This window comes from Vollenhovia emeryi, unplaced genomic scaffold (genome assembly GCF_000949405.1).
Source record: "Vollenhovia emeryi isolate VEMERY1.0 unplaced genomic scaffold, V.emery_V1.0 DF939202.1, whole genome shotgun sequence".
In the NCBI taxonomy this organism is placed as follows: domain Eukaryota; kingdom Metazoa; phylum Arthropoda; class Insecta; order Hymenoptera; family Formicidae; genus Vollenhovia; species Vollenhovia emeryi.
In genome coordinates, this window is record NW_011967164.1 from 67,315 (window position 1) to 92,583 (window position 25,269).

The following is a 25,269-nucleotide window of genomic DNA, read 5'->3' on the forward strand; positions in this document are numbered from 1 at the left end:
AGAGAGAGAGAGAGCGCGCGCGCGAAAACATTGAGAAAGAGAGCGGGAAAATCGCAGTCAATCTCCCAACACGAATCACCATACCACTGCAAGACGCTGCTGGCTTCTTCTGACGTCGTTATGGGAACAGGGGCCTTCGTCGCCGATCTCGGGCCCTAAGTATCGTTTCAAGTGCTACTAGACGAACTCATGCGATATCTAATACTAGCTACTTGCGTTGTTTTCGGACCGGCTTCGTGCGAGAGAATGGAGACCGCGCCATTCGGGATACTTCCACGTTTAAGCTTGAAACGATGATAGCTACAGTCCTCTGCTTCTTCGGCCTCGCTCGAGGGTTTATTCTTTCGCGTCTAATTAGAAATATTCCGCGAGTTTTTGCTCAAGCAAGATTTTACATTTGCTAATGTGCAGATCAATAGTTTCGCGATTGTTGATCAATGTTATTACCACAAGTTCATGATTTCAACATTTATCAATATTTATTAATTAACGCTCATTTAATGTCAATATAAAAATACGATTGTGGGACTTCTCTAGACTATTGGATATCGTTATACAAAATTGTAGTAAAATTATAAAACAAGTTACTTTCTTCTCCCCTCTTAACTGAATGTGAACGGGTTAAAGAGGTAAATTATAGTGGCGTTGATCGATCGCTATCAGTTTTTGAGCAATAATCTTTTGGCATCTGATAAATTCCACATATCACCATTTTTACAAGAGGCGTTTTCTAATCTTCGAGATCGAACCCTTTACTTACTAGCGGCGACCCGTAATTTTTCAAAGGATATCTTCAATCGAAGCAAATTCATTTTGAGATAAAAAATTACTGTAAAATGTTTATTACTATAATTTACAAGCTAATGTCAATGCAATGTTTCCAAGAAAATGTAATTTTCGGTTTCAAGTTAAGAATTTTTTATCTAATTTCCTCTCAGGTAAAATAAAACTTATTAATGGACTTAATTTGATTGATAAAAAAATAGATATTAAATATTATAATCTAAAATGATTCAATTCTTTTATTAGACACTGTACTGATTGATTAACGATCGCTGTAAGAAAAAGAGTTAATTTCTCGTCTGGCCTGTGTGCGATTAATGGAGATCACTGCTACATCTTTCCAAGTTTAAGCACGTATATTGTCTCGCCGTTCGGAGAAACCTGTATGTAAAAAAAAAATGCGCACAAGACACCGAAGCTTGCGGACGAATAGTTTTTTGTGTACTTAAAGAGAGAAAGAGAAAAAATGGAAAACACAGAGGAGGCATGACTGAAAGTAATCATCCTCGGTGGAGTTAATTAAGTCGCTACTAAGCTAATTACGATAAGTTCGCGAGTTTCTCAATGACGGTACGTTTATCGGCAAGGTGTTGTCGTTCGAGGATATTTCTAATGTACCACATATTACGAATCTTTATAGACGTTTTTCGATATCTCTTGATAATAAGCGACTCTACTTGATAACGAGACTCAAGTCTGTAGATCGACGGTGGATACGCAAGTGTGCACAAACGACCAAACTCACTCGTGATCTTTTTTTATTGCAAACCATTGCCTTCTGAATCCTTCTTGTGATATGAATATTCAACCGCAACGTCTCCGCCACGGGGAGACCGTAAAAGCCAGCCGAATCGTCTAGACATGATCGAAAAGTTATTGATTCACATTTAAATTGCGCAAACGGTTAACAATTTAGAAATTCGAAGCATTAATAATTTAATAATTTTACAGCCGAGCTAAATTACAAACCTATAACATTAATTTGTAAATTCAAATTTAATTAACGCGAATTATATAGATATATATGTAAATATGTGTACCTAAATTAGTTTTAATAAATTCCATTAATTTGACAAGTTGAGTTGAAATGGAAATATATATAAACGTTTGGCCGTTTGTACAAAAGGAAATGCCTACGCTAAGCCAAACGCAAACGCCCGTCGAATGTTTCTCTAGAAGATGATTAATCGAGGATTATCGGAGAAATAAATCAATTATTAGCCGTGCTTGACGCGAAACCTCTACAAGCCCTAGCAAACATCTTTATCTCTTTGTACTCAAAAATCGTCTAATCGCGACAAATCTTACTATCGTATTCAAACGGGATTCAGATTGTTGCATTATTTTTATATTTCTTCGTAGCATATTGATTTTGGTTAATGCATTTGTGTGTCAATGAAATTCAATAAAGTGATAGGAAAACGAGATAATTGTCACTCGATGGAATATTAATTGATTAATTCATTTAAATATATATTACGTATCTGCAACGCGATACTTATAGCTTTATAAATGTACTGTTTCTCGTTATAAAAATGTTTTTTTTTCATTTATCTGAGGATTACAACTGCGCGATATTAAAAATGGGATATTTTTAAAAGCTTCAATAACAAAGTAAATTTTTAAAAAATCGATGAACGAGTGCAAAGGGGATGGATGTGGAACTGTCTCTCTAGCCAGCCCCTATATAACGTGTCGTGTAGCGTTAATCCGACAGTGTTGCACAGCAATATTGAGTATGTATCGCGAGATGGTTTTTTCGAGCACTATTTCGAGGCAACGCGATTGAGGGCGGATCTAGCGGATTTTATTATTTAAAGATGTGAGAACTCGGTTACTTTCACGCGAGTGTATCGTGATCATCACTTGTGTATATGTTACATTTGTATGTTACTGTGATTATGAGTTATATATTAGCACAAATATAATATAAAATTGACCCACTGTTGCCGAATCAATCCACTATATCAATTATTGAAATTAATTATTGGTACTCGTGCAAATTAAGTATTGGTATATAACGTTCTCGTTATACGTTGAGTTAATTTATTCATTTGCTTTCAAAGTTGGTCGAATTTATTAAATTTTATTGAATTTTATCAATTGAATTATTAACTGATTCGTTAATTAATTAATTAATTAAAATTGAATTGAACCGCGGCCAAAAAGAATTAATATTTTGAAATATCAAACTCATTTAGATCGCGAAACATATTTTCAAATCCTGCGGAGCTTACGGGGTGGAATTTTCATCTCTCTTTCTCTTCTTTTAGATCCGCCCTTAGAAATATACTATTTTATTAATTTTTGTAGGGAAAGACATTTGCCCGCGATAATCCAAGGCTGCAACAAAGTGAAAAGATGCAATTGCAAAAATTCATATTATAAATATCTTTAAATTTATAAATTCATAAATTTATAGGTATACAAAGAGTTATATAAATTTATTACAAACAACGTGTTCTATCCGCGATAGTGACCTTAGAATCGACGGATCCGAGATAATCGCGGGCAATGTCTTTTCCTTAATGTAATTGATAAGTAAACCGAAGTATGCCGATCTAGTCGAAATGATCGTCGTGTAGCGAATTTACAATGGCAATCACTTCAATTTCCGATTGGTTGGCACGCGATTGGTAATTGGTGGTTGCTTTTTCAGCAATCGGTTTTTATACCGTCTGATTTTACATCAGACACTAGATTACATTATGCCCTTGTTATTACAATTGCATTAAACTATCAACTTGTGGAGTTGACGAATTTCCAACATCTTGTCATTAAAGGATTAAGAGCTTTCATTTGATATTGATATTGTCATTGCTATTAAAAAAAAAGATATTGATATTTAATATATGTAGATATTCTAATTTAATATTTAACGCGGTGCTGAACGGGATTTGATAACAGCAATTAGGTTTAATTAAGATAATTAAATTGGAATGATAATTGAAAACGAACGTTCCGGCTAGAACGGAGCCTCAAGTGCATTTACGACTTATTATATATTACAAAGGTATATAAATATATAAATATGTCGAGACAAACTTCGTTATAGGAGTGATTGTGTCAAGCGAGAGGAGGAGCGCTCCTTTGGCTATTGTTTCTTGTTTGCTGTACCGTAAAACAAAGTCGAGTAGTTGAGTAGCAATGGCGGAATTATCATTTCAGCTTCATGCTACATAGTTGTAGCAAATGCATAACACAGATTGTACCGTACTATTGTAAACGATTAGAGGGAACAGGATAGCGAGTTTGGTGCGGACAAAGGCGCTTTTGTCCGCATAACGAACCACGATCAGAGAAACGAAAATGTCAACAGTTTTTCTGTTCCTTATATTAGATTCTCCGAAATTCTCATGAAGATAAGTTGTATGTTTCTACAAATTAACGGAAACACATGAAACGCTCAATTACAAAGTAACAGTAGTGATAATAACCAATTCGTAATCGTCAGAATTCTTGCAGTAATGTTTGTTCAAGAAATCCCCACTCTCACTTTATTATAATTTTAAGCGTTAACGTTTTATTTGTGACATTTAGATTTAAATCTGCATCTGTAATTTTTATTTTCTTCTCACATACCAAACACACATTTTTGTAATTAATAATCCTGAAAAAATAATCTCGCATCGCGTGGAATTCTGATGAAAAGCGAGTCTAAGCATTCGCTTTAACTGCCATTAAAAGCGAGCCGAAAGTGTCTCTGATCGTGAGGTTCGTTTGTCGAGGTAAAGGAACCAACCCCATCTTTTTGTACCTTGTGTCTTAGATGGAGCCTCGCGTTAGTCCGAAACGAGGCTCGCGAATGAAATTTTGCAAACTTGTCATAACATGTGTGTCGCGATTACTATACTTAAATACTTAAACCGTAGAGCTTCAACGAACAAGCGAATAAAGTTTTATGTTCACCAGAAGATCCTTGGAAGTTTTAGATTTCTAAATTGTTTCCGTGAAGTATCCGTACAACTTTCTTTGCAAGAGGGTCAACAGCTTAAGTGCAATTGAAAATGGATGTAGATCAATGTGAAAAACTTATTTTCAACCCCTTTTAATTTTTACATTGGCTCCACCCACTTTTGGCAACGACATAATTCGCACTGTCCCACTCTTCCCTGTAAACAGTTTGATTTTCGGGATAAGCTGAATTAAACGATCGATAGTTTATTATATAGTTTATTGTAATGTCAATTATATACAAATTTAAAATTACGTCCAGTGTGCTTCCGACTACGCTGACATACCGTTTTTTTTTCTCGTCGATGTGCAATATTATTACAATCGGAGCTATTCCCGAGCTCTTTCACCCTTCATTCAATTTAACGGCGCATCAGCGACAGACTTAAACTTAATGAATCTTTATTTACACTCGAAATTGCATTCGAAAGTTCCTCCAACAGTCTGTCGCCATTTAGATATTCGAAAAATCTTCATTAATTCTTTAAAAATAGGACAACTCTAAAAATTTAATCTTTCTTTCATTTTATTACCTGCTAGTCTTAGAAATGGTACGAAACTGACGAATGAGATGACATGTGAGATCAGTGAAATTAGTAAAATTGAAATTCAAAGGTATTTAAGAAAATCTTTGTAAACGATAATCGTTTGAAATAGTTTCCGGCAAAATGATTTGCAATCAATATATTTTTATGCGAATGCCTGCCTCGCATGTAGTCCCTTGGGAAATGTTCGTATTGAAAGCAACGAGGGTTGATTAAATTTGCAGTTGTCTTATTTTTGTAAAACATCGATGGATTAAAAACAATGCGTTTCTTTTTCTATTGCAGCGGCTTTCCGTCTTCGAATTTTAACTTATCACGATTTTCCTGTTAACGATCCGCACCTTTTCCTTGATTCGCGATCGTTTGGCAGTATGCTGTTGAGTGTCATCGATCATTCAACTTTCTTTTATTTTCACAGTAAAAAAACTTGTTCGATTCTCGAACGCCCACTTAACCCTTTCGTTCTCAGAAATTTATCAAGTTTCTATTGTGCAGAAATTCGTCTTAATGTTATCTTACATTTTAATTTGCAAGAAATTACCGGAATAATTGCAACGATTCCACGAAATCATCAAAATTTTGTGCTGTCAATTTTTGTATATAGGAAAACTTTGCTGCTAAACGCAAGTTTGAGTTTTGTGAAAATTTAGTCACGTTATCATTGAGAAAGAAAGCGTTAATTAAGTATTTAATTGAGCATTTGAACGATCGACGTCATATAGAAATGAATCGTCGTGGCAGCGATTCGAACCATTGTTATAATCATCGTCACTCGGAAGAACGAGAACAGTGTCGGCACGATTCAAATCGACTCGAACCTTCAGTCTATATTACGTGAAAAGATAATGAAAGAGGAAGAGAGGAGGGAGAGAAAGAGAGAGAGAGAGATAGAGACAGAGCGCGAGAAAGAGAGAGAAGCAGATAAAATAAAAGAAAGCGCCATTAATATTAATCATTAATTTTGCGCGCGTAACAAAAACTACTTAATAATTTGTTACAAATTTTATAATTGCAACAAAACGTGAAAGAAACATAAAAGATGATATCAATCTTCATTAATAAAGTTATAATATTTAAATAAAATACACGGAGTACGTAAATACAATACGTCCAAACAAAGTAAGTCGCGTAATACAAGATGCAAGATTGCGATAAGAGAATATAATAAGTTGAAAAATGCACGAAAAAAAGGACAGGGAACACAATCGAGTTCTTTTCTCGGTATGGGGAGATGAAGAGTTCTACTTAACGCAGATTTGTCTATCCATCGAAGACTATGTGATTTTCGGCAGTTGGTCGCAAATTCGAAAGGTAGAAAACGATAACAGTATGGCGTTGCCGCTAACACAGGGGCATAGCGAGTGGAAGCAACGCTGCTTGGCCCGAAACGACCGGACCCCGACTTTTTCCGACCCCATATAAAGGCCAGTAGTCGGCTCCCGGGCTCAAAGTACCAGTTACGCCCCTGCACTAATACGTACTCCTCACGTAACAATAAAAGTCCCACTTTTCTTATCCTTTATCACTTTCTATCTATCGACGATATCACGGTCGCTTCGAAAAACTTTGAAGAATTGTCCCGTCTCCCGTCGAGCGTCATTGGAAGAGATTATTCCTGAAACTTTCCGTTTTGACTTCAGACCTCGCCTCTTTTAATTGCCTTGCGGTGTCCCGACAACGGAATTCCTCTAGCCAAACCGCCGACGAAGAACAATCCGAAGGGTCATCTCGATGCGGTTTCCCGACACTCGACGGTTTCAGGATTCTAATCTAAGAGTTTCGGTATTCGCTAGAGTCTCAGCTTCTTTGCGAACTGGCAATGATTGTGTATCCTCGTCAGTGTCCTGATTATGTCCGTGGTCAGAATGATAATGGAGAGCTCCATTCCGAAGTGATTCCCTGACGCTCGGTTATTTCGGGATCCTAATTTCCTCGCGGCCATGTTAATTCGGCGACCGCGCGGTCTCCTAGAGTCAGACCCTCAGCTCCTCCATGACCTGAGGGTGATTGTGTCCCTTCTTTAAGGTCCCGGTCCCGGTCATCGCCAGGCTCTCCTGCTGGAGCTGGTTAGGACTGATGATGAGGTTCTGGCCGGGCTTGCCGGGCTTCGTGTTCTTCGGTGGCGGGGGCGGCATAGGCACGTGACAGGTATTGTTCTGCAGGTCGGCGAACTCCGGCGGCGGTATATGCTGGATGTGATGCCGCTCGGCGGTCTTGGTTTCCAGTTCGCCGCAAATGTTGTTCGGCATCTGGCCGTTCTCCTGGCGCTTCTTCGAGCAGCTGTGGTGCTGGTGGTTGCTCTTGTCGCGCTGATAGTACACCCCGGCGAAAATGAGCACGTTCAGGATCAGCAGGCTGCAGCCGATCGCGATTGTCACGCTGAGGGCGGTGGAGTACGCCGCGAAGCCGTCCTCAGGTAACGCCGTGGTGTCCTCGAACGTGATGTCGCTGGGCACGGCCGTTGACACGTTGGACGAGGACTTCTCGATGGAGGTCACCTCCAAGGTGGTCGTTCTCGTGGTCGTCGGTAGCCTCTGAATGAATCTGGGTGGCACCTGGAGAATAAGATCCTTCCTGAATCTCCAACGCGACTGATTCAACTTGTCTCGATTTCGAGTTTTAGTTGTACGATTAACGAGCGACGGCTTTCATAGTGACATTGTAATACCTGCTCGGCATCGAGGAGATGATGCGATCTAGGAACATCGTCCGTGCCGGGTTTGTGAAGATCGGGCACCAAGTTCAGCCAAAAAGAAAGGCGGTGGGCCCTGTAGTGGTTCTTCAGTTTCGATTTGAGCTCTACAAAGTCAACGTGAGTAATTTAGTTTATTTCATGCATACTGTCATAATCTTTGCGCCGTGAAAAAGACAATTGTGAGACAAAAGTCCAAGTTTTTCCAATATTAAGTATGTTCTTTGCTTCTACAAAAGGAGGCGAATGAACTAAAAATAAATTTAATATGAGAAAAAGGAAATTAAATTCAAGAGAAGAGAAATAAACTTTTTCAAGACGACGGAAGCGTCTCGTAAGGGAATATCGGAAGAAATGAATACGAAGAGGAAATATTACGAAGGCTCACCTATGCTAAGATATTTTTTGTGGACGGCCTCGTAAGCGGTCCAGTCGATATTTTTAAACTTGGTCCTTTCCGGTCTGGAACCGAGGGGTCCGGGATCGGGGGTGCCCTCGTTCGGATTCCTGACGGCAGACAGGAATTGTTAACAGGAAATATATTATTTTACGCGGGCGCTGCGCGAGATACGCTTGTTCGACAACTCACCCAGTGCGTGCAAAGTTTGTCAGATAAAGTATCACGCTCTCGGAGAGCGCTATCTCGGCCCTAGTGTAGTTCTTCGGCCAATGGGACATGCCACCGACCAGAGGCGCTCCGAAAAAATACGGCAGCTCCTCTCCGTGGATACATCCCGGCCTCTGCAATAATGATCAACGCGATGCACGACGTAGGTAATCGTAAACTTAAAATAAATAAATGTTGAGGTAACAGTAGAAATTGAAATAAAAGTAGGAATTTATTTCTGCCGTTATTTCTATCTTCTTTTCTGTATATTATTTCGTCCTAGCGAGATACGTGGATGAGTCATTGCTTTTATCTCCGTAAAAAACGCGGGTTAGAGGGATCGCTCGTCTGAAAAAGTAAACCTTCCACCGAATGGCCATTTTTATCGTCTGTGTCCAGCCGAAATGGATTTCAAGAAAAAAATTGATTGATGCAATTAGTCTTCCAGCATAACTTCAGCAAGTTTTATACCTTTATTATAGTATAAGTGTTACCGAATAGTATCTTAAGAAAGTTCTAGGAGGCAGAACGTATTCGAAGGCAACAGAATCTTGGCGAAAGGAGTTTAGGGAAGGCGAAACATCAATAGAAGAACGTCATGGCGCCACTTCCGCGGAAGACGAGCGAGAGGAAGAAAGGGTTCGGGATGTTAAGAAAAAAAACTCAAAGAAAAGACCGTCTGTGTACTTTCCGAACAACTGGAATATTCCGAAGAGTATAGGATATTCATCGTATCCCAACAGAAAAGATCCAAAGTTGAGAGAGTGGTTGGGATGGGATGGAAAGATATGCAAAGTACTCTCTACCAAGGTGTTTAGTGATTCCGCGATCGCTCGCAGTTATCACGTAGAATGGCGATCACATACGATCCACGTTCATCTCTTTGTTCCTATAAATAAATTATTTGCAAATTGTGGACAAGGCGTTCCCCTTTTCTTCCAGCTCTTGATATCCCAAACCCTTTCTTCTTTCCCGTTCATCTTCTTTGAAGGTGGCGCCACGATCGTTTCGCCTTTCCTAACCTTCGAAACTCATCCACGTGCCTTTCTGAGACAACAATACGATCTGATAATTTCGTATGTTTAGAAATGTCCCATGTTCTCTCTTTCTCTCTGTTCTCTTCCGGCTCGAGATAACAAGTAGGGAAATTAGTCGACTCGAGACGACTCCAATTTTGGCTTTAACGATTCAATCGCTTGGTCCAACCGACAGGAAGGGGGAGGGGAGCGGGCGAAAGGATCGACGGACCGAACTAACCGCGGAATTCAGAAGAATTTTTCCTGGGTCGGGGAATCCTCTTTCACGCTCGATCATACGAAAGCACTCGTGGAATCTGCCGGGGTCCCAGGCGCAGCCACGATTTCTCGTTGAAATTGTAAAAATACCTCGGCCTATGCCGCAAACTTCGCGTTTGCCTGCCATTTTAACGAGCCCCGGGAGCGCGGGGCTCGCGTCCGCGAAAAAATTCGAATTATCCGCAAGAAGCGGCGGGATCGCGTTTCCGCCCACGGCCGGCCGACTTTCAAAGCGGTTTTTACGCTCCAATTCAAAATACAAGAGCGAAATATAATGCAACGGTGATTATTGAGTAACCGAATTAGCGGTTGATGTTAACAATTACAGAACAAACCGTCGGGATGCTTAATGAATAACAGCAGTAATCAAGTCACGATTAAATTATCATTCATTAAGCGGGAAATAATTACTCTTTTGATCACGATCGCTTCGGCGAATTAACGCACGCGTATTAACATATTAATCTGTCACGGCTCATTTTACAATTACCGATTAGCGATCTCCCGGCTGGAGCGAAATACGAAGCTGGTACCTCCTTGAAATATCAGACACGTTAAAAATGTCTCGATGTCCCGAGTTATGTGTTTCACTTCGCCGGCGCGGGAATATGAAATATCCAGTTAGCGTTATATTCCTGCGAGGCATACGTTTCGCGAATGCAACTGAAACCGTTTTTCTGGACGCGGTCGTGCAGACGCAATAAGTTCGTTGCAGCGTTTACGCGCGATCCTTATTCTTCGTTGGCTTCGCGACGCGAGGGCGGCAGAGCGGGGCAGGGGGGGGGGGCGCGCGTTGAACGTTTAATGCACTTTCATTTCGCCGGTGACGGCAACGGTGATCGCCAGGTCGAGGTGCCAGACGATATTCGTATGCAAAGTGCACCGGGTGTAAGGCATAAAGGTGCCGGCAGAAATGACGGCGCTCGAGGGGGGACGGGGTAGCGGGGGTGAGAAGTAAAAAGTGCGCGGAAGCTGCAGGTGCGAGGCGAACGTGGAATTTCAAATCCTCCTTCTCCTTCCCGCCGTCGTCGTTCGGGCTCCTTTAAAATTCCGCTTCTCCGCCGTTGTTTTTTCGAATTTACGGGGAGATAAATACGGAGGGTGATAATTTATTCGGCAAATTTTAACCCCTCGCGAAAAGTCGAAAGGGAATTCTTTAGAAGGGGATTATTAATTTTTCCCCAAGACCTCGTCGTTTTTCTATTTCCACCGTATTTCCCGTATTACAATACGCGTTTCTGTGGCTCCGTGCGCGCCGCGGCTTGCGGACCATCCCCCGACGTCCGTCGCGGCGAACACGCGCAAGAATACGTATCTTGAAATAGTATCTCGAAATTTCGCGCGACGGTAATAACCGATCCCATCGGTGCAATTTACGGATTTCCTTCTACGCATCCGTTTCTTGTTAGACACCCGGATGAGAGGAGAGTGGATATATTGCTAATATATATGTGGCATTAATAATCGCGCCACTGAAATTCATTCAAAGTTCGAAACTAGGAGTAGGCAAAGGAAAAGGGAATGGGGGAGGAACGGGGCCGTGCGCCCATCGTAAGTTTCTGAAATCAGATATGAGCAAGAGTCGCCGCCATGTTGTCGCATTTCCGGCGAATCCCAACTTCTGTTTCGTACATGGGCGTTAGAAGTGACTTAAATAGATAAATGATACGAAAAATAAATGAGATTATGCATCTAGATAAGTTTATCTAAATAGCTTTATCTTCGCCGCGCCACTTTTTATTAATAGAACTTTCTAACACGCGGCTATTTTATATTTACGGTCTGTAACGATGCGCAATTTATTTCACGGGATTTATATTATTAAATTCTGCAATTTGGAAGATGAATTGAAACGATATGAAAAATATCGCGGATATTAATATGATAATAATTTAAAGTAAGTACGTACAGTATCACAAATAACTAGATGTGTTTCTTTTCCGATTATTCCCTAGATTTTGTAGTTTCCTAGAGTCTTCCAATTCTTTCTCATTTCAGCCTGCACGACAAAAAGTATATTCTGATAACAAACCTGAGGATAGTCTCCGAATTTCGTTTGATAGTCGAAGACATATAGATAGGAGTTCCTATGGGATTGGCTGTGAAGATCCGCGGTTCTCGTCGCTGGAGCGACCGTATTCGCATCCCCCAGGGCCTCTAGAGTTTCGTCCCTGGAAAAAAGGTGTATATATCCTTTTTCATAAATATACTTCGCAGCCTCGTCCCGAGCTCTAACTGAAAATAAATTTCAGAATGGATAATCGAAGTTCAATATAAAATGCAATTGAAAGAAATCCTGTGAAATTTAAAATGGTCTCTGTAATTACGCGCTGTAATTTTATAACAAGAATAATTGGTACATCAATCACGGTGGATCTCGAAATAAAAAATACCAGATACTCTTTTGACAAATAAATATTAATTTATAATGTATCTGGTAAACAATGAAATAAATATATTGTATGTAAAAATCTAATGAGTGTATGATTACATAAGTATTGCGAGCAATTTATTTATTGCCAATAAAATAAATAATAAGTGAATATAAATTAGAATAAATACACGACTGTAATTAAAATAAATAATGGAGTTTATTGCTATAAAATTTATTTTCAATTAAATTTCCTCGGGCAATGTGTACCTAATATTGACGGGATGTTGCACAGGTCGTTCCCAGTCTGTATACTCATTTATTATAGTTGCCAGGATCTCCGGCTGGTGATACGTGTACGTGTTCCGCACGAATTCGCGCAGGATCTTTGTTCTTCTGTCGGCCTCAATGCCATACTGAGCGTCCTCGGCGGTTAGCGAAAAATACGCCTCGGAACGAACAACACCCACCATCAGATCGTACCTGTGAATTCAAAAAATTTTCTTCCTGCTGTTAAAAGGGATAAAATAAGTTTTACGCGTGTCAGGTCCGCGATTCGCAGAGCTTTTTTCGGGCTTGTAAACTTCGTCGCAAGGTATGAAAAGGTTTCTCGAGATATTTTAGTCGTGGATCCTGCAATCTTGAAGAATCGTTCTCTTTTTTTGTAGAATTTCCTTGCAATATTCGTCCGATTGGTACAAGAAAATCTCACAAATAACGGAAAAATTAAGGAGATGCTGGAGTGACTCTACACTTTTTGTACCTTTTGCTCTATTCACTCAAATAAATTATAGGTCAGGTAACCTCCCTGGTGAGAAGTATTCTCAGAACTGTTTATATTTTTTAATAATTTTTGTGTAAATTTCAAAACTTTTAAGATTTTTTCAATAATTTTTACACAATTCTTCAGATTCCCAGCAAACACCAAAGTAACAATTACATAACACATGCGTGTGTCACATTATATTTATATTGATATTATGTAACTGTTACTTTTGGTGTTTGCTGGGAAAGTTTGTATCTTTTCTACAATTTTTTTACATGTATGAATTCTGAAATATTTTGAAATTTTTTATTCTATAATTTCAAACATTTTTATCTTAGAGTTGTGAAAAATTCTGGGAAAAGAAGTGGACTTTCTCAGTAGTTCTGAAAAGTGTGTCAATTCGTATAAAGATTCTAAGAAAAATTGTCACCAGTGCTACAACTTATTTAAGTGAATAGCTTTCTTTTTAGGCTTCTAAACTTATAGTTTCAACAATGCCACACTGTTATCCCTTGACAAAACGAGTACAAACATTTCCACATCTGCATTTGAATTCGCAAGATTTTTAAATAGGATCTCGCATTGACACTTTGAACACAAAGTGGAAAGATTCTTCGACCTTTATAGTCTTGTTTACGCGAGCTTTTCGTATTTTCCAACAAAGAATGAAGGAGTTATTCTCAACGTTGTAGGACGCGATTTTATCTCCCTTCGTGACGTTCCTGCAAAACTCGGGTATTGTTTCTCACGCTATTTATTTTCTCTTGCCCCGACGCTCGATCTCGCTAGTTATAACGATTGAGGCAAAAAGAGGAGCGATACCTCGACAGTTTCGCCACGACGTCCTTCCTCAGAAGGATGTTGTTGAGCGTATTGATCGTGTCGACTTGCAGGGTGTAGTCCTGATCCTCGGGATCGCCAGGATCGATCACGACGCCGTCTATACTCGGGCCGAAGGCTGGCGCGAACTCCAGCCCTTTAACAGGTACCGACACCAGTTCGCTCAAGGACATGTCTCTCAGACACTTCAACAGGGCCTGAGGATCTTCCGCCACCTGCAACAGAATAAAATCAACTCTTCAGACGAGTAATAACCATCAGAATCCTCCATTACCACATTTTAGTTTTTATACTCCTCAGGAAAGAGAGGAGAGGAGAGAGGAGAGGGGGGCATAAACGTTTTTCAATATTTTTCAATCTTCTTTCGGAGAAAATGAGGTAACAATTATTTTTTTAGTCTAAGGGGATGCTAGACTGCACCTTTTGCACTTTTTGCATCTTGAACTGTCAATTCATGAAAACAGTTAGTGTGATACACAAATTATAAGGCTTATGCATACAAATGGAAAGTGTCCCACTGTTCGGACCAAATCAGAGAACAGCATGGTATCATATTGAAACTAAGTTTAGAAGCCTAAAAGGAAATCTACTCACTTAAATAAGTTGTAAGTTGTGGGTTAGGTAACCTATAACTTATTTGCGTGAATAGATTTCTTGTTAGGCTTCTAAACTTAATTTCGATGATACCATGCTGTTCTCCGGTTTAGTTCGAGTAGTGGAATACTGCCGGTCTGTACAGAAAAGCCACGCAATTTGTATATTGCACAAATGTTTTCGTGAATTGACAGCGAAAGATGCAGAAGGTGCAGGAATCACTTCAGCATCCCGTCAAGCAAAGAAGATGGAACTTTGAAAACTAGGATTCGGGGGAGCAAATAAATAACGAGATCACATTTCTCGTTTAATTTCGAGCGCACTTCAACGGAATCGTAATTGCGCCTAATTGCAATAATAAAACGTAACTGCGTAAACGGTGGAGATGAAACTGCGCTTAATTACAATCATGAGCAACGGCAAGAATTGGAAGATCCCAATTAATAACGTCCCCCGACGTTCTCTCTCGGAAAAACGAAACTCCCAGATTGGCCGCGGAACCTGTCATTACAATTAAGGCCGCGGGATACCCCATTAACTCGTATCATTTAACGCGATTGTGCCGGGTAATTTTATCGGAGACGAGGATCGGCACAATCGGCCGGCGGTTCCGATAGAGAACGGCCGGTTGTCCTCGCCCACGTGCGAGGGCGCGGGACCAATTTGCACACACGCATTTAGTCAGCGGGCGATTCGACATTCGATTGCGGCTGGCCGCCGTGTTCCGCGTTGGTAGCTGGATTTCCAAAGACGATTACTGACGTTAAAGCAATTCATTTGCGTGCGACCCTCGAAATTAAAGCGAATCCGTCGAGGCCGGACTCGGTCCGGCGCCCCCGGACGCCCCGGCGCGGCCGCAGCGCCGTTTGAATCCCGCTGAGCGACGCACGAAAACCTTGTTTACCCTGCCGGCGGCGTGTGCGATGCCGACGCGCGGGGTGGCGTAGCCTCGTTAAGGCACCCGCCTTGTACCGACGGTGTATCCTTGCCGGGAAACGCCGCCGGAAAATGTCGACCCTTTCTCGAGTCCGCACATCAACTCCGGAACGCCTCCCGTTATGCCCGGGCGATTTGCCACGTGAGTTATTCCGTGCGTTGCGCGCAGTTTATCGCGCGCGATAAACAGATGAAAAGGGAAAGAGACAAAAGGGGATCTGTTTGAGAAGGGAAAGCGTTTGTTTTATCGCGCGAGCGTAATAAAAAGCGTTTAAAACCGTTTAGGACGTCCTCACAGAGAGGATTTCTGGCAATAAAAAAATGTTCTTGCCATACTTGAACTTATCACAATCTCAGGCAGGGGAAAGCAATATTGAAATTGAATCAATAACTCATACTCTCCTCTCTCATAAGTACATAAGATTGGCTTACGATATTGAGATCAGGGTAACATGCTATACATATAAATTTAAGATTGTACATATATTTTCGCATTTAGAATCAATCTCCTCCTGATGTGTAGTAATGCACGCGCTAATCATTTTATTTTGGATTTCAGAATTTTTCATTTAGGATAAAATGCTCCTTTCTCAATAATAAACACGATCGCCGCTATGTCGATCCTACACGGAGGAAATTTCCTTCTAAATTTTATCATGTAATCGTGGGACAACGCGGCATTTCAAAGAATCTTATAAGTTTTTGAAATTTTATCATACATTTTACCAAATAGCAATTATACTTAAAATTAGTATACATTTTACTAGTCAAATGTACTCTCTAAAAGTCAATCAGTGGATTTTCACTGAAAACAGTGAATAGTCGCTGATTTACAGCGAATAATCTAATTCCCAGTTATAAATATATACTACTGAAAATCGCAGTGATATGCTTATAACTGGAAATTAGATTATTCACTGTTTTCAGTGATAATCCACTGATTAACCTTTAGCCAGTATGGACAATTTAAAAAAACTCTCATAAAGTTCCTCAAAATGCCACGCTGTCCCACGATCACACGATTTTCAGGATAAACTTCAAGAGAGAATTCTCTTCGTGTATTTATTATGATAGATCAAAGTGTAATAATACGGAAATGTTTTCTGTCGGTACACCCACAGAAAAAATTTCCGGATCCAATACTATTACACTTGAATGTATCATAAAATAGAATCGATACGGCGCCAATCATATCGTATAGAAAGGAATATTTTAAACTTAAATGAAAAATTCTAAAATCTAGAATAAAACGATAGTACGTATCGTCTGTTGTCGAATATCGCGGTGCCAACTTCGTGCGTTGTAAGATGGGGGGAAAACTGATTCTAAATGCAAGAATATATTATATTAAGTTACTCTTGTCTCAATATAGTAAGTCAATCTTTTTAATTCGACAGAGGAGAATAAGAATTATTGATTTTATTTTGATACTGTCTTATTTTTATACTAAATGAGGTTGAGAAATATAAATGCGTCAAGAATATTTTTCGTCTCGGTAACAGAAATCCTTTCTGAGGGTGTACGGAGTAAGGATTGCTGTCGGCCTTTTCAATTAATTAAATAAAATAAAGTAGTTAATAATTGTTATATACTTAATAAGCATTATATAATATATCAAATAACCGGTAATAACAAATTCCCTTTCTAAAAAGGAGATGTTACCAGCGCGAATGTCGTTAATGTCGAACAGTTGTGGCGTCTTTTCCGCGATGCCGATTCGTTTTCTCGAAGCGCGGTGTGCTTCGCTTTCCTTTTCGATTCATGGTAAATGAAGATTTGCAATTTAAAAAATACACATTTGTGTACACCAACTGTTGAGGTAAAATCTCTAATCTTAGTAGTTAGATTTTAAGTAACAATGATTTTTGTTTCGATACATTTTCTCGATTGAACAGAAATAATCGTTTATTTAATATTTTAATCGGTACCAATAAGTCCGCGGAATAATACGCAAAAGTAGCAACGTAGCAACAGTCACGGAACAAAGTAATGTACAATAAAATATTAAGTACGAAATTTTCCATTGCGTAGGCAGGCCAACGAATTCTCAACGTTTTTTTGTTGTTTTTCACTCGGCGCGGTATCGTACGACGATTAAGCGGGCCAACGAATGCTCAACGTTTTTTTGTTGTTTTTCACTCGGCGCGGTGACGTACGATGTTTTTGCGTGCCAACGTGTACCCGAAGGTCGCCGCGGTATCAATCGCCCGCCGAACGTCGAGCCGGCAGGCAGTGGCGAGAGTCGCTCCGTGCGTGTTATTACTTTTGCGTTATCGGTTTCCAAGACTCGAGCGCGATGAATGCTGGGATAAAACACTGTTGATTTGCACACCTTTATCAGTAACAAGTAACGTTTCTCGATTAATTATTAAGTTTCTCCAACTTGTAATAAGAAACGAATTGCATGTCGAGGCGACGGCTCTTTATCAACGTGCACGTAGATATTTCACGAGACTAACTCATCTAAAATATGAATGTAAACCGTGATACTTTGTCGCGGTTACATCTTTACGCACCGCGCTTTTAATTATCTATCGATTTCGTGTAATCTGTTCCATTTTCGGGAAAAGAGAGAAATTTGTACGACTTCGACGTTTGCGCTGTAATTCGCTCTTTACCGCAGATTGTGCTTCCGTTGCTCGCGTTGTATTTTATATCGCCAATTCAAAAGTGTTTTATCCATTATCCTATTCTTCCGAATCGAAAATGCAAGTCGTTAGTTTGAGTAATTTGTATAACAGAAAATCACATTTGTTAATAATATTTCGTGCGTTTCACGGTATTTCACATCGCGTACGGGAGTGTCCGAAATTTCGCGCGTTCGATGACTTTTGCGAGTGAGTGTTGTGTAAGTGCAACAAGGAAATCTGAGAGGAGGAGCAGGCCCAGGAGGCATCGGGCAACAGCGGAAAAAACGTGAGGTAAGTGTGTTACATTTTTATGTTATCTGTTACTTGTGCGAAATAAAGCATCTGTTTTGTGTTTTTATTTTATTTATTCAAATAAGTTGAACGAGGATCCGAATAAGTGTTAGAGGCGAAACCATACGTATAAAATTTTGTGAGTTTATATTTAAAAGGAAGACTTTTTCAGTATTCTATATAATTATTTTAATAAATACTTATTTAAAAAATATAAAGTATATTTAATACAATAGTTTCGATTTTATAATTATTTTATAATAATCATATACGTATTTGTATTTTTACAGTTTACATACGTATACAGTTACTGATGTACAACGCTGCTATTGCGAATCGTATCAGTGAGTGATAAATTACTTTTTATTTTAAAGTGACGTTGCGCATACAATTACTTCTTTGCACGTATACAAATTTTTCAAAATACACAATGCTCGACTACAAAGTGCGCGCGCGAAGCACGCGTTTTGTCATTTCTAGTACCGATAAAAAACGAAGGGAGCATTTTGCCATACACCGTTCTATCGGCTTATCGGTAAACGGCGATCCCTTAGAGTGCGAAGATTCCTCTGTTGAACAAATTATACCAGAAAACAAAAGTCACCGCAAGAAAGTGCTCTGTAATACCGAAAGGACAGTTTACGTTCAGGAAGAAAAGCAGAAACCAAATCGGATGAATTTCGCGACTTTCTTCCTCTTATTTGGTTTTCTGTTTCTTTAATGATATCGATTTGGAAGGAAGCTCCAAACGGTACAGAAGCTCCGAAGCATGGGTGTACCGAGGTCTAAGCGGGCCCAACTTGCGGTTCACGATTGAAAGTAACAATCGAACGGGGATTAAAACGTCGATTGCCCCTTTCCGAAAGTGGAAAGTCCCGAGTAGAGAAAGTTGGGCGGCGCGCAAAATGGAAATTGATATAGGGATTATATTATGCCGTTTGGCCCGTCGAACTCTTGTAGCGGGAATCAATTTTCTCTCCGCCTCCGCCCAAAATATCCACGGGGGACTTCGAGTTAGGAAAACACCGCGTCGGAACCGGGTTATCTTTTATTGCATTATTCTTGATGGACGAGAAAGGGGCGACGGGTTTGCGGATATCGAGGCTCTCCACCGACGTGGATCGGGAGGGTCGTCGCTGGAATTTACAGCGGTGCATATCAATTTCCATAAGGAATACGTCACGCCGGCTCTGCGGTAATAAAGTGAGCCAAGTACGTAATTCACTTTTAATAAAATAACCGTCAACCGAGGACAACATATTTTTCATGGCTCGTAGCGCAGGAGTGTATCCAGAGAAAGAAAGAGACGAATGGGGGGGAAAATAAGAAGGGGAGGGAAGGGGGTGGGATCGCGATAACGATTCCGCGCGTGCGATAATGGCGCGGCGGTGTGTTTTATCGAAATTTGAGATAACTATATAATTTCATTTAACGTCACTCCCTGCAAAACTGATTTGCAGAACGTTATTTCGAGCAATCGGGGAAATTTCTAAACTGATAAAATAATTGTCACGGGCCCCGCTATTACGGTGCGCGCGTACCAAATTTGCATCGGCCAGACTGCAATTTGCGAAATTTAACGTCCCTTTTATTGAAAGTGCGCGCGCACTCGCCTATCGGGGCCGATGTCTCGAGTGTATATTAGCTTAATTGAAACGCGCCGTTAATATAATTGGTATTGCGTAATTAATGCTGTAAAAACACCGGGTGCGCCGGTACACTCGCATTTGATATTTTAATTTATGCCCGTCCGCTTTTACGCGGTCGTTTCGCCGCCGATGATCAGAATTATCGCGAATTATGCGAGCCGCGCTCGAAAACGAGCGGGTAAGAATTAACGCGGGGAGAGCGCAAGAGAGAGAGAATATCTATGTGTCGACACGATAAAATATTATATACCAGGTACGCGTTCTGTCGGTCTCGCCCTGTAAACCGGAATAAACGGAATGTATCCGAAATTAACGTCGGATTTCGCGCCGTCGCTGTCACATAAAAAGTCAAAGTCTGTCCGGAGCTTTTGAATGGTGGAAAATTTTCCGCCCGCTTCTTCTTCTCGTTACAAATTTTGTTTTCTGGCCTTGCCGTTTTTAAGCTTCGCCCTGAAATCTGCCAAAAAGTTACGTCCACTTTGAACAAAATTTTCCACAAATCTCGACGAGACTGCCACAACGTTACGTTAAACATATAGGGATGAAATCGAGTTCGATGCGTACTTAAAATTCCGAGTCGAGTAATCAAGCTTTATTTCCTGGCACCCGAGCAGTGCTCATGAGAAATAATATTTAATACAATGTGCTGGCGAAGTAATCGAGTCCCAGCTAGCTTTGGATTCTGGAATGAATACCTGCGAGATTCGAAATGTACTTTGTAAAATATCGCATCCTTTACAAGTAATATTCGAACTTTAGGAACGAAGATTGTTAATAATATAGCAATCGTAGTTTTATTATATCATTCGTATTAAATAGTAAAACTGAAATAATGAAAAATTAGATTTATGATTTACATAATTTTGTCTTAATTTTGTCTCTTTCGATTCGAAGAGAATGAAATTTTCAGCAAAGCATTCATGAAAGATTCGAACACATTTAGGTCAGATTCGACTGCGCTTGAAAGTGCTACTTTTCTTTTTCGAAAGTAATTATAGAGAACTCGAAACCTACTTGCAAGAGTCATTTAGTCCTACACGGAGAGAATTTTTCCTTGAAATTTATCCTGAAAATTATGTAATCGTGGGACGACATGGCATCTCGTACAACTAGTTACTAGTAAAATGTATACTAAATATAATCGCTAGTAAAATGCATGGTAAAATTTCAAAAAACTCCCATAAAGTTCTTCAAAATGCTACGCTGTCCCACGATTACATCGTTTTCCGGATAAATTTCAAGAGAAAATTCCCTCCGCGTACCGCTGTACTAAACGTGCTCAAGATGATCGAACATCTACGTAGACGAAAGACGCGCCGTTATTTTTGCGAGGATGGACTCGCGCAGCGGGAGAGGACGGAGGGAAGGGCTAATGAAATTATAGGCTGACGCGCGGGATAATTTCGGGGCGATCGGGAGGACGTGTTTGTTGGTACTCACCGACGAACAATTTAGGTGTTTGGCGACCTGCATGGCGTAATTGGCGGCGCCTCTCACCAACGCCCAGGGTGAAAGCGCGCTGCCCGACATCAGAACGCCCCGATGGAACAGCAGACCTGCAATCGAGCCGCCGTTCATGTCACGTACAGTGCGTTCCGTAAAGGTTTTGCTACCAGCATCGAGTGCGGTAAATTTTTGCCCTCACAAAGGCCGTTAATTAAAACGTAATTTATTATTCTCGCTAATAATAACAACAAATAAACGAGAGTCTCCCCCCCCCCCCGCCCGTCCCGTTAAGACGTTATTAGTGTATTCTTCACGGCGTTTCGCTCGCTAACTTAAATAGAGGTATAATTAATTATTAATAATACTCTGTAAGATGTTTAGTTCCTAAGTATTTTCCCCGCCTATTGTTATTGTTCCAGCGACGCCGCGCGACGTTGCAATCTCCGTGTTCTTTGTGCGCCAGTAAAACGTTCCCAGGATGCGTTCCGCATCGTGAAAATTCTATATATCGCAGAATCGCTGCGACCAGAGACGCGATTCCGGAATCCGCGCCACGCGCGGAATCTTTGTGTCGTACTTCCCGAAAGGGCCCCGCGCTTTATCTCGGGATTTGCAAATCGTATCTCGTAATGCGAAAGTGTTTGCTCGCGCGGGGAGAGAGATTATGTGTCGCGACGTAGAATCGAATTTCGAGATGATTTCGAGGGGTCGATTCCCTTCGCGGGCGGCACCGCGATATTACCTGAGTAAACGAAATACAATCCGAGTTTCAATGCATAGTAACGAATACTCGTCTCGACCGCTCGATAGATTTATTTCCAATCAACGACCTCCATTACGACGTTATCAGCGAATCCCGCCCTAAGGACGAGGGGCAAGACCCGCCGAACGCGGTTACGTATAGCGCAAGATGACAAAAAAAAAAGATAAACGGATCCGCGGTGTTGAAAAACACGAAGGGCTCTTGCAGGGAAAATTTATGCGACCTGGGGCTCGATTCTTCAATTTATTCGCGAAAGAACCGTACAAAAATCTGCTCTTACAGAAAAGCCGCAAGTTGATTGGTTATCGCGTGACTTTTAGCCAGTCGCGACTTTTCTGTAAGAGCAGAAATTGCGCGTACGTTTCTCTCGCGAATAAATTCAAGAATCTAATCTCGCGCCAGCGTACGGTATGAAAATGACTCGGTTATTATCTACATTTTTACATTGTTTACGTCATTACTTTCACGTTAATATTACGTAAATGAGAAAATTAATAATTAGGTAAATGAGCTCTTATTTGCCGCGGCCGTCGCTCTATTTAATTAATAATTTTTTTTTCTCCACGGAGAAGATGGGGGAAAGTAAAAAGTTGCAAGTTTCCTTCTCCCTGACAGTAATAATAAAATGTACGTAATATCTTGGCGGAACAAAGAGTCGCGCGGGAGCTTATTAGTCATTAATTCTCTCATCACACGTCGCAAAATTGGACATTACGTAAGACATGAATAGGCAAGAGAGCGCACGGTTTGTAGCGCGAAGAAAATTAAGGCGACGCCGGGGTGAACACGACGTTACACAACTCCGTCGTGTTAGTTCGTCTATTATTTAATACAGAAGACCGGGATAAGTCGCTTAATCCCAATTTTGTGAGTCGTTAATCTTGATATCTCGAGGAGACGAGAGATTCCACGAAGGTCTACGTACGCCAGATCTCGACGTGCAACACAATGCCGGCCAAAGGGTGCGCGAGCAACCCTTCCTTATTGATTATATTCACAATTAATTAATTTATCCCGGACAGAGTTTGTTTCAACTGATTCCGACATTGTTATTTCATTGTTTCACGACACGTTATGCTTATCATTCTCGACGTTATTGTTATTACCGAATTTCTCATTTACTTATTGTTAATTATGTAATTATACATAATTAATTCGCACGCAACGCACAAGGAAGGTTTGCTCGATATCCGATAAATTTTCTTGCGCTATCCAATATCTGCATGTTGAGGCAAACGGAGGCGAGGTAAAAAACGACAGATGATGTTTTTCCCACGTGTAATCATAGATTGCTCGGCCAGCTATCTCGATATTCGGCGAAATGTGCCACGGAGAGCGATCCTGTCAGCCCCGATACACGTCGACGTTTGATTCGGTCTCATTCATTTAGCGAAGGAGATACCGGGGTAAACTCTGAATATCCTGGCGGCATCCTCGACGTATTTCCGACATTACGGAATCAAGATGGCTCCGTTCTTCCGATATCCGTCGTCGTTGAGAGGACGACACCGAACGATAAGATGGTGTCGAAGCTCGCGACATTAAAGGACTATTAAAGGATTATCGCCGGCTCAAATTCCGTCGCGTTACTTGGATTTAATGGCAGGTCTCCATAATACCCGAGGATTAATTAATTCCTTCGAGGGAACAAGATCCCAGGAGCCAAGAGTTCGACCAATTAAAGGTGCAGGATCAAAGGAAACGAGGAATCGGGGGTCCGAATATTAGGATTTGGCAAAGAAAAAAAAGCTCTAATCAAAAAAGATCAGAAAAATCAAGAAAGCCAAGATGCGAGGTTTGAAGCAATCGAGAAATTGAAAAATCATGAGATCGGGATTTGAAGATGCCAAGAATCAGAGATTCGAGGGAATAAATTATTCAAGCCGCGGAATCAAAGGGGAGGAGCAACTAAGAAATAAAAAATTCGGGATTTGTAAAAGACGGAATGCGAAATATGAAGAACAAATGAGATGCGCATATTTGATGAAGAATATTAACGGACATGGAAAATAAGAAGGATCTAGGATCAGCTATAGATACCCGAATTGCGGAAAAGAATGAAAAAATTTTAGCATTTCGCGCGAATACGGAACAGATGGTTTTAATCCAACGTTAACAACTCGGGAGAAATCTCGAGAATTCTTTGGAAAAAATGTAAGGATCCACCGCGTGAATTCAGACGTTGTTCTTCCTTATTATTTACATCGCCGTATCGCGGTCAGTTTTTGCGGGGCAAGAGCACCAGCTCGTGAAGGAGAGATATGATATAATTTTTTGACCGGACACCGCTCGCTATTATTCTTCGTCGTATTCTTCGACGAGTCACGTGGCTGCGGCTGGTTTTATCAGCCCGAGGGGACAAAAAAAACAGAGTATCGCAATCTGTTTCGGAACCGCGAAGCTTATCGTCGGAGGACCTTCTGGATGATAATTCACTACAGCTGCGAGTTGTCAATGGTGGCGGGGCCAGCTGATTCCTCCATAATTTATGGCGTCTGGTAAACCACCCTATTATTCCTAGCTTCTCCGTATCGTTGTCCCGCGCGGCTTCTCGCTCTTCGACCTCCACCCTCTCCTCCTCCTCCTCCTCCTCCCCCTGCCTCTCACAGTCTACCGTTTCTACGTGACATTATCTGTTTCCATACAACGCGACAAGAGAAACAGCTTTCTATGGGCTACTCTAAGACAATAAACTGTCGCAAGAACATCGCTGTACCTACAAGTATCCGAGACCAAAAGACTATCGAGAATACACCCACAGAAAGAAATTTCCGGATCCAATGCTGTTACACTTGAACGTATCATAAAATAGGATCGATGTAGCGCCAATCATATTTATTATAGAGAGAAAGGAATATTTTAGTCTTAATTGAAAAATTCTAAAATATAGAATAAAACGATAGTATACAGGGTGTCCTGAAATTCGCGAATCAAAATACCATAGCAAGAATGTCGTCGAAAAAATAAATTAAAAAGTTATTTGCCATTTTTCGTTCCGAGCAGTAGTTTTTTTAGATAAAAAGGTTCAAAACTGGCCAATCATACATTACGGTTGAACGGAAACCTGTCCGTGAGTCGCGCGTCGATAGTTTAGTGCACTAACACTA

At 40.7% G+C, this 25,269-nt stretch overlaps 1 protein-coding gene across 1 annotated transcript in view; it reads right to left on the reverse strand.

Moving 5' to 3' along the window:
• Positions 1–4,940: 4,940 nt before the first annotated feature.
• Positions 4,941–25,269, reverse strand: part of LOC105561727 (neuroligin-4, X-linked) — a 163,862-nt gene continuing 143,533 nt past the window's right edge. Inside the window, exons 4-11 of the mRNA XM_012011964.1 lie at positions 21,394–21,509; positions 13,836–14,068; positions 12,518–12,730; positions 11,909–12,047; positions 8,564–8,715; positions 8,363–8,481; positions 7,951–8,081; positions 4,941–7,837 (exon numbers count right to left, since the gene is read on the reverse strand). Coding sequence (XP_011867354.1) covers positions 7,256–7,837; positions 7,951–8,081; positions 8,363–8,481; positions 8,564–8,715; positions 11,909–12,047; positions 12,518–12,730; positions 13,836–14,068; positions 21,394–21,509 — 1,685 coding nt within the window. The 3' untranslated portion in view covers positions 4,941–7,255. The remainder of the gene's footprint in view (positions 7,838–7,950; positions 8,082–8,362; positions 8,482–8,563; positions 8,716–11,908; positions 12,048–12,517; positions 12,731–13,835; positions 14,069–21,393; positions 21,510–25,269) is intronic.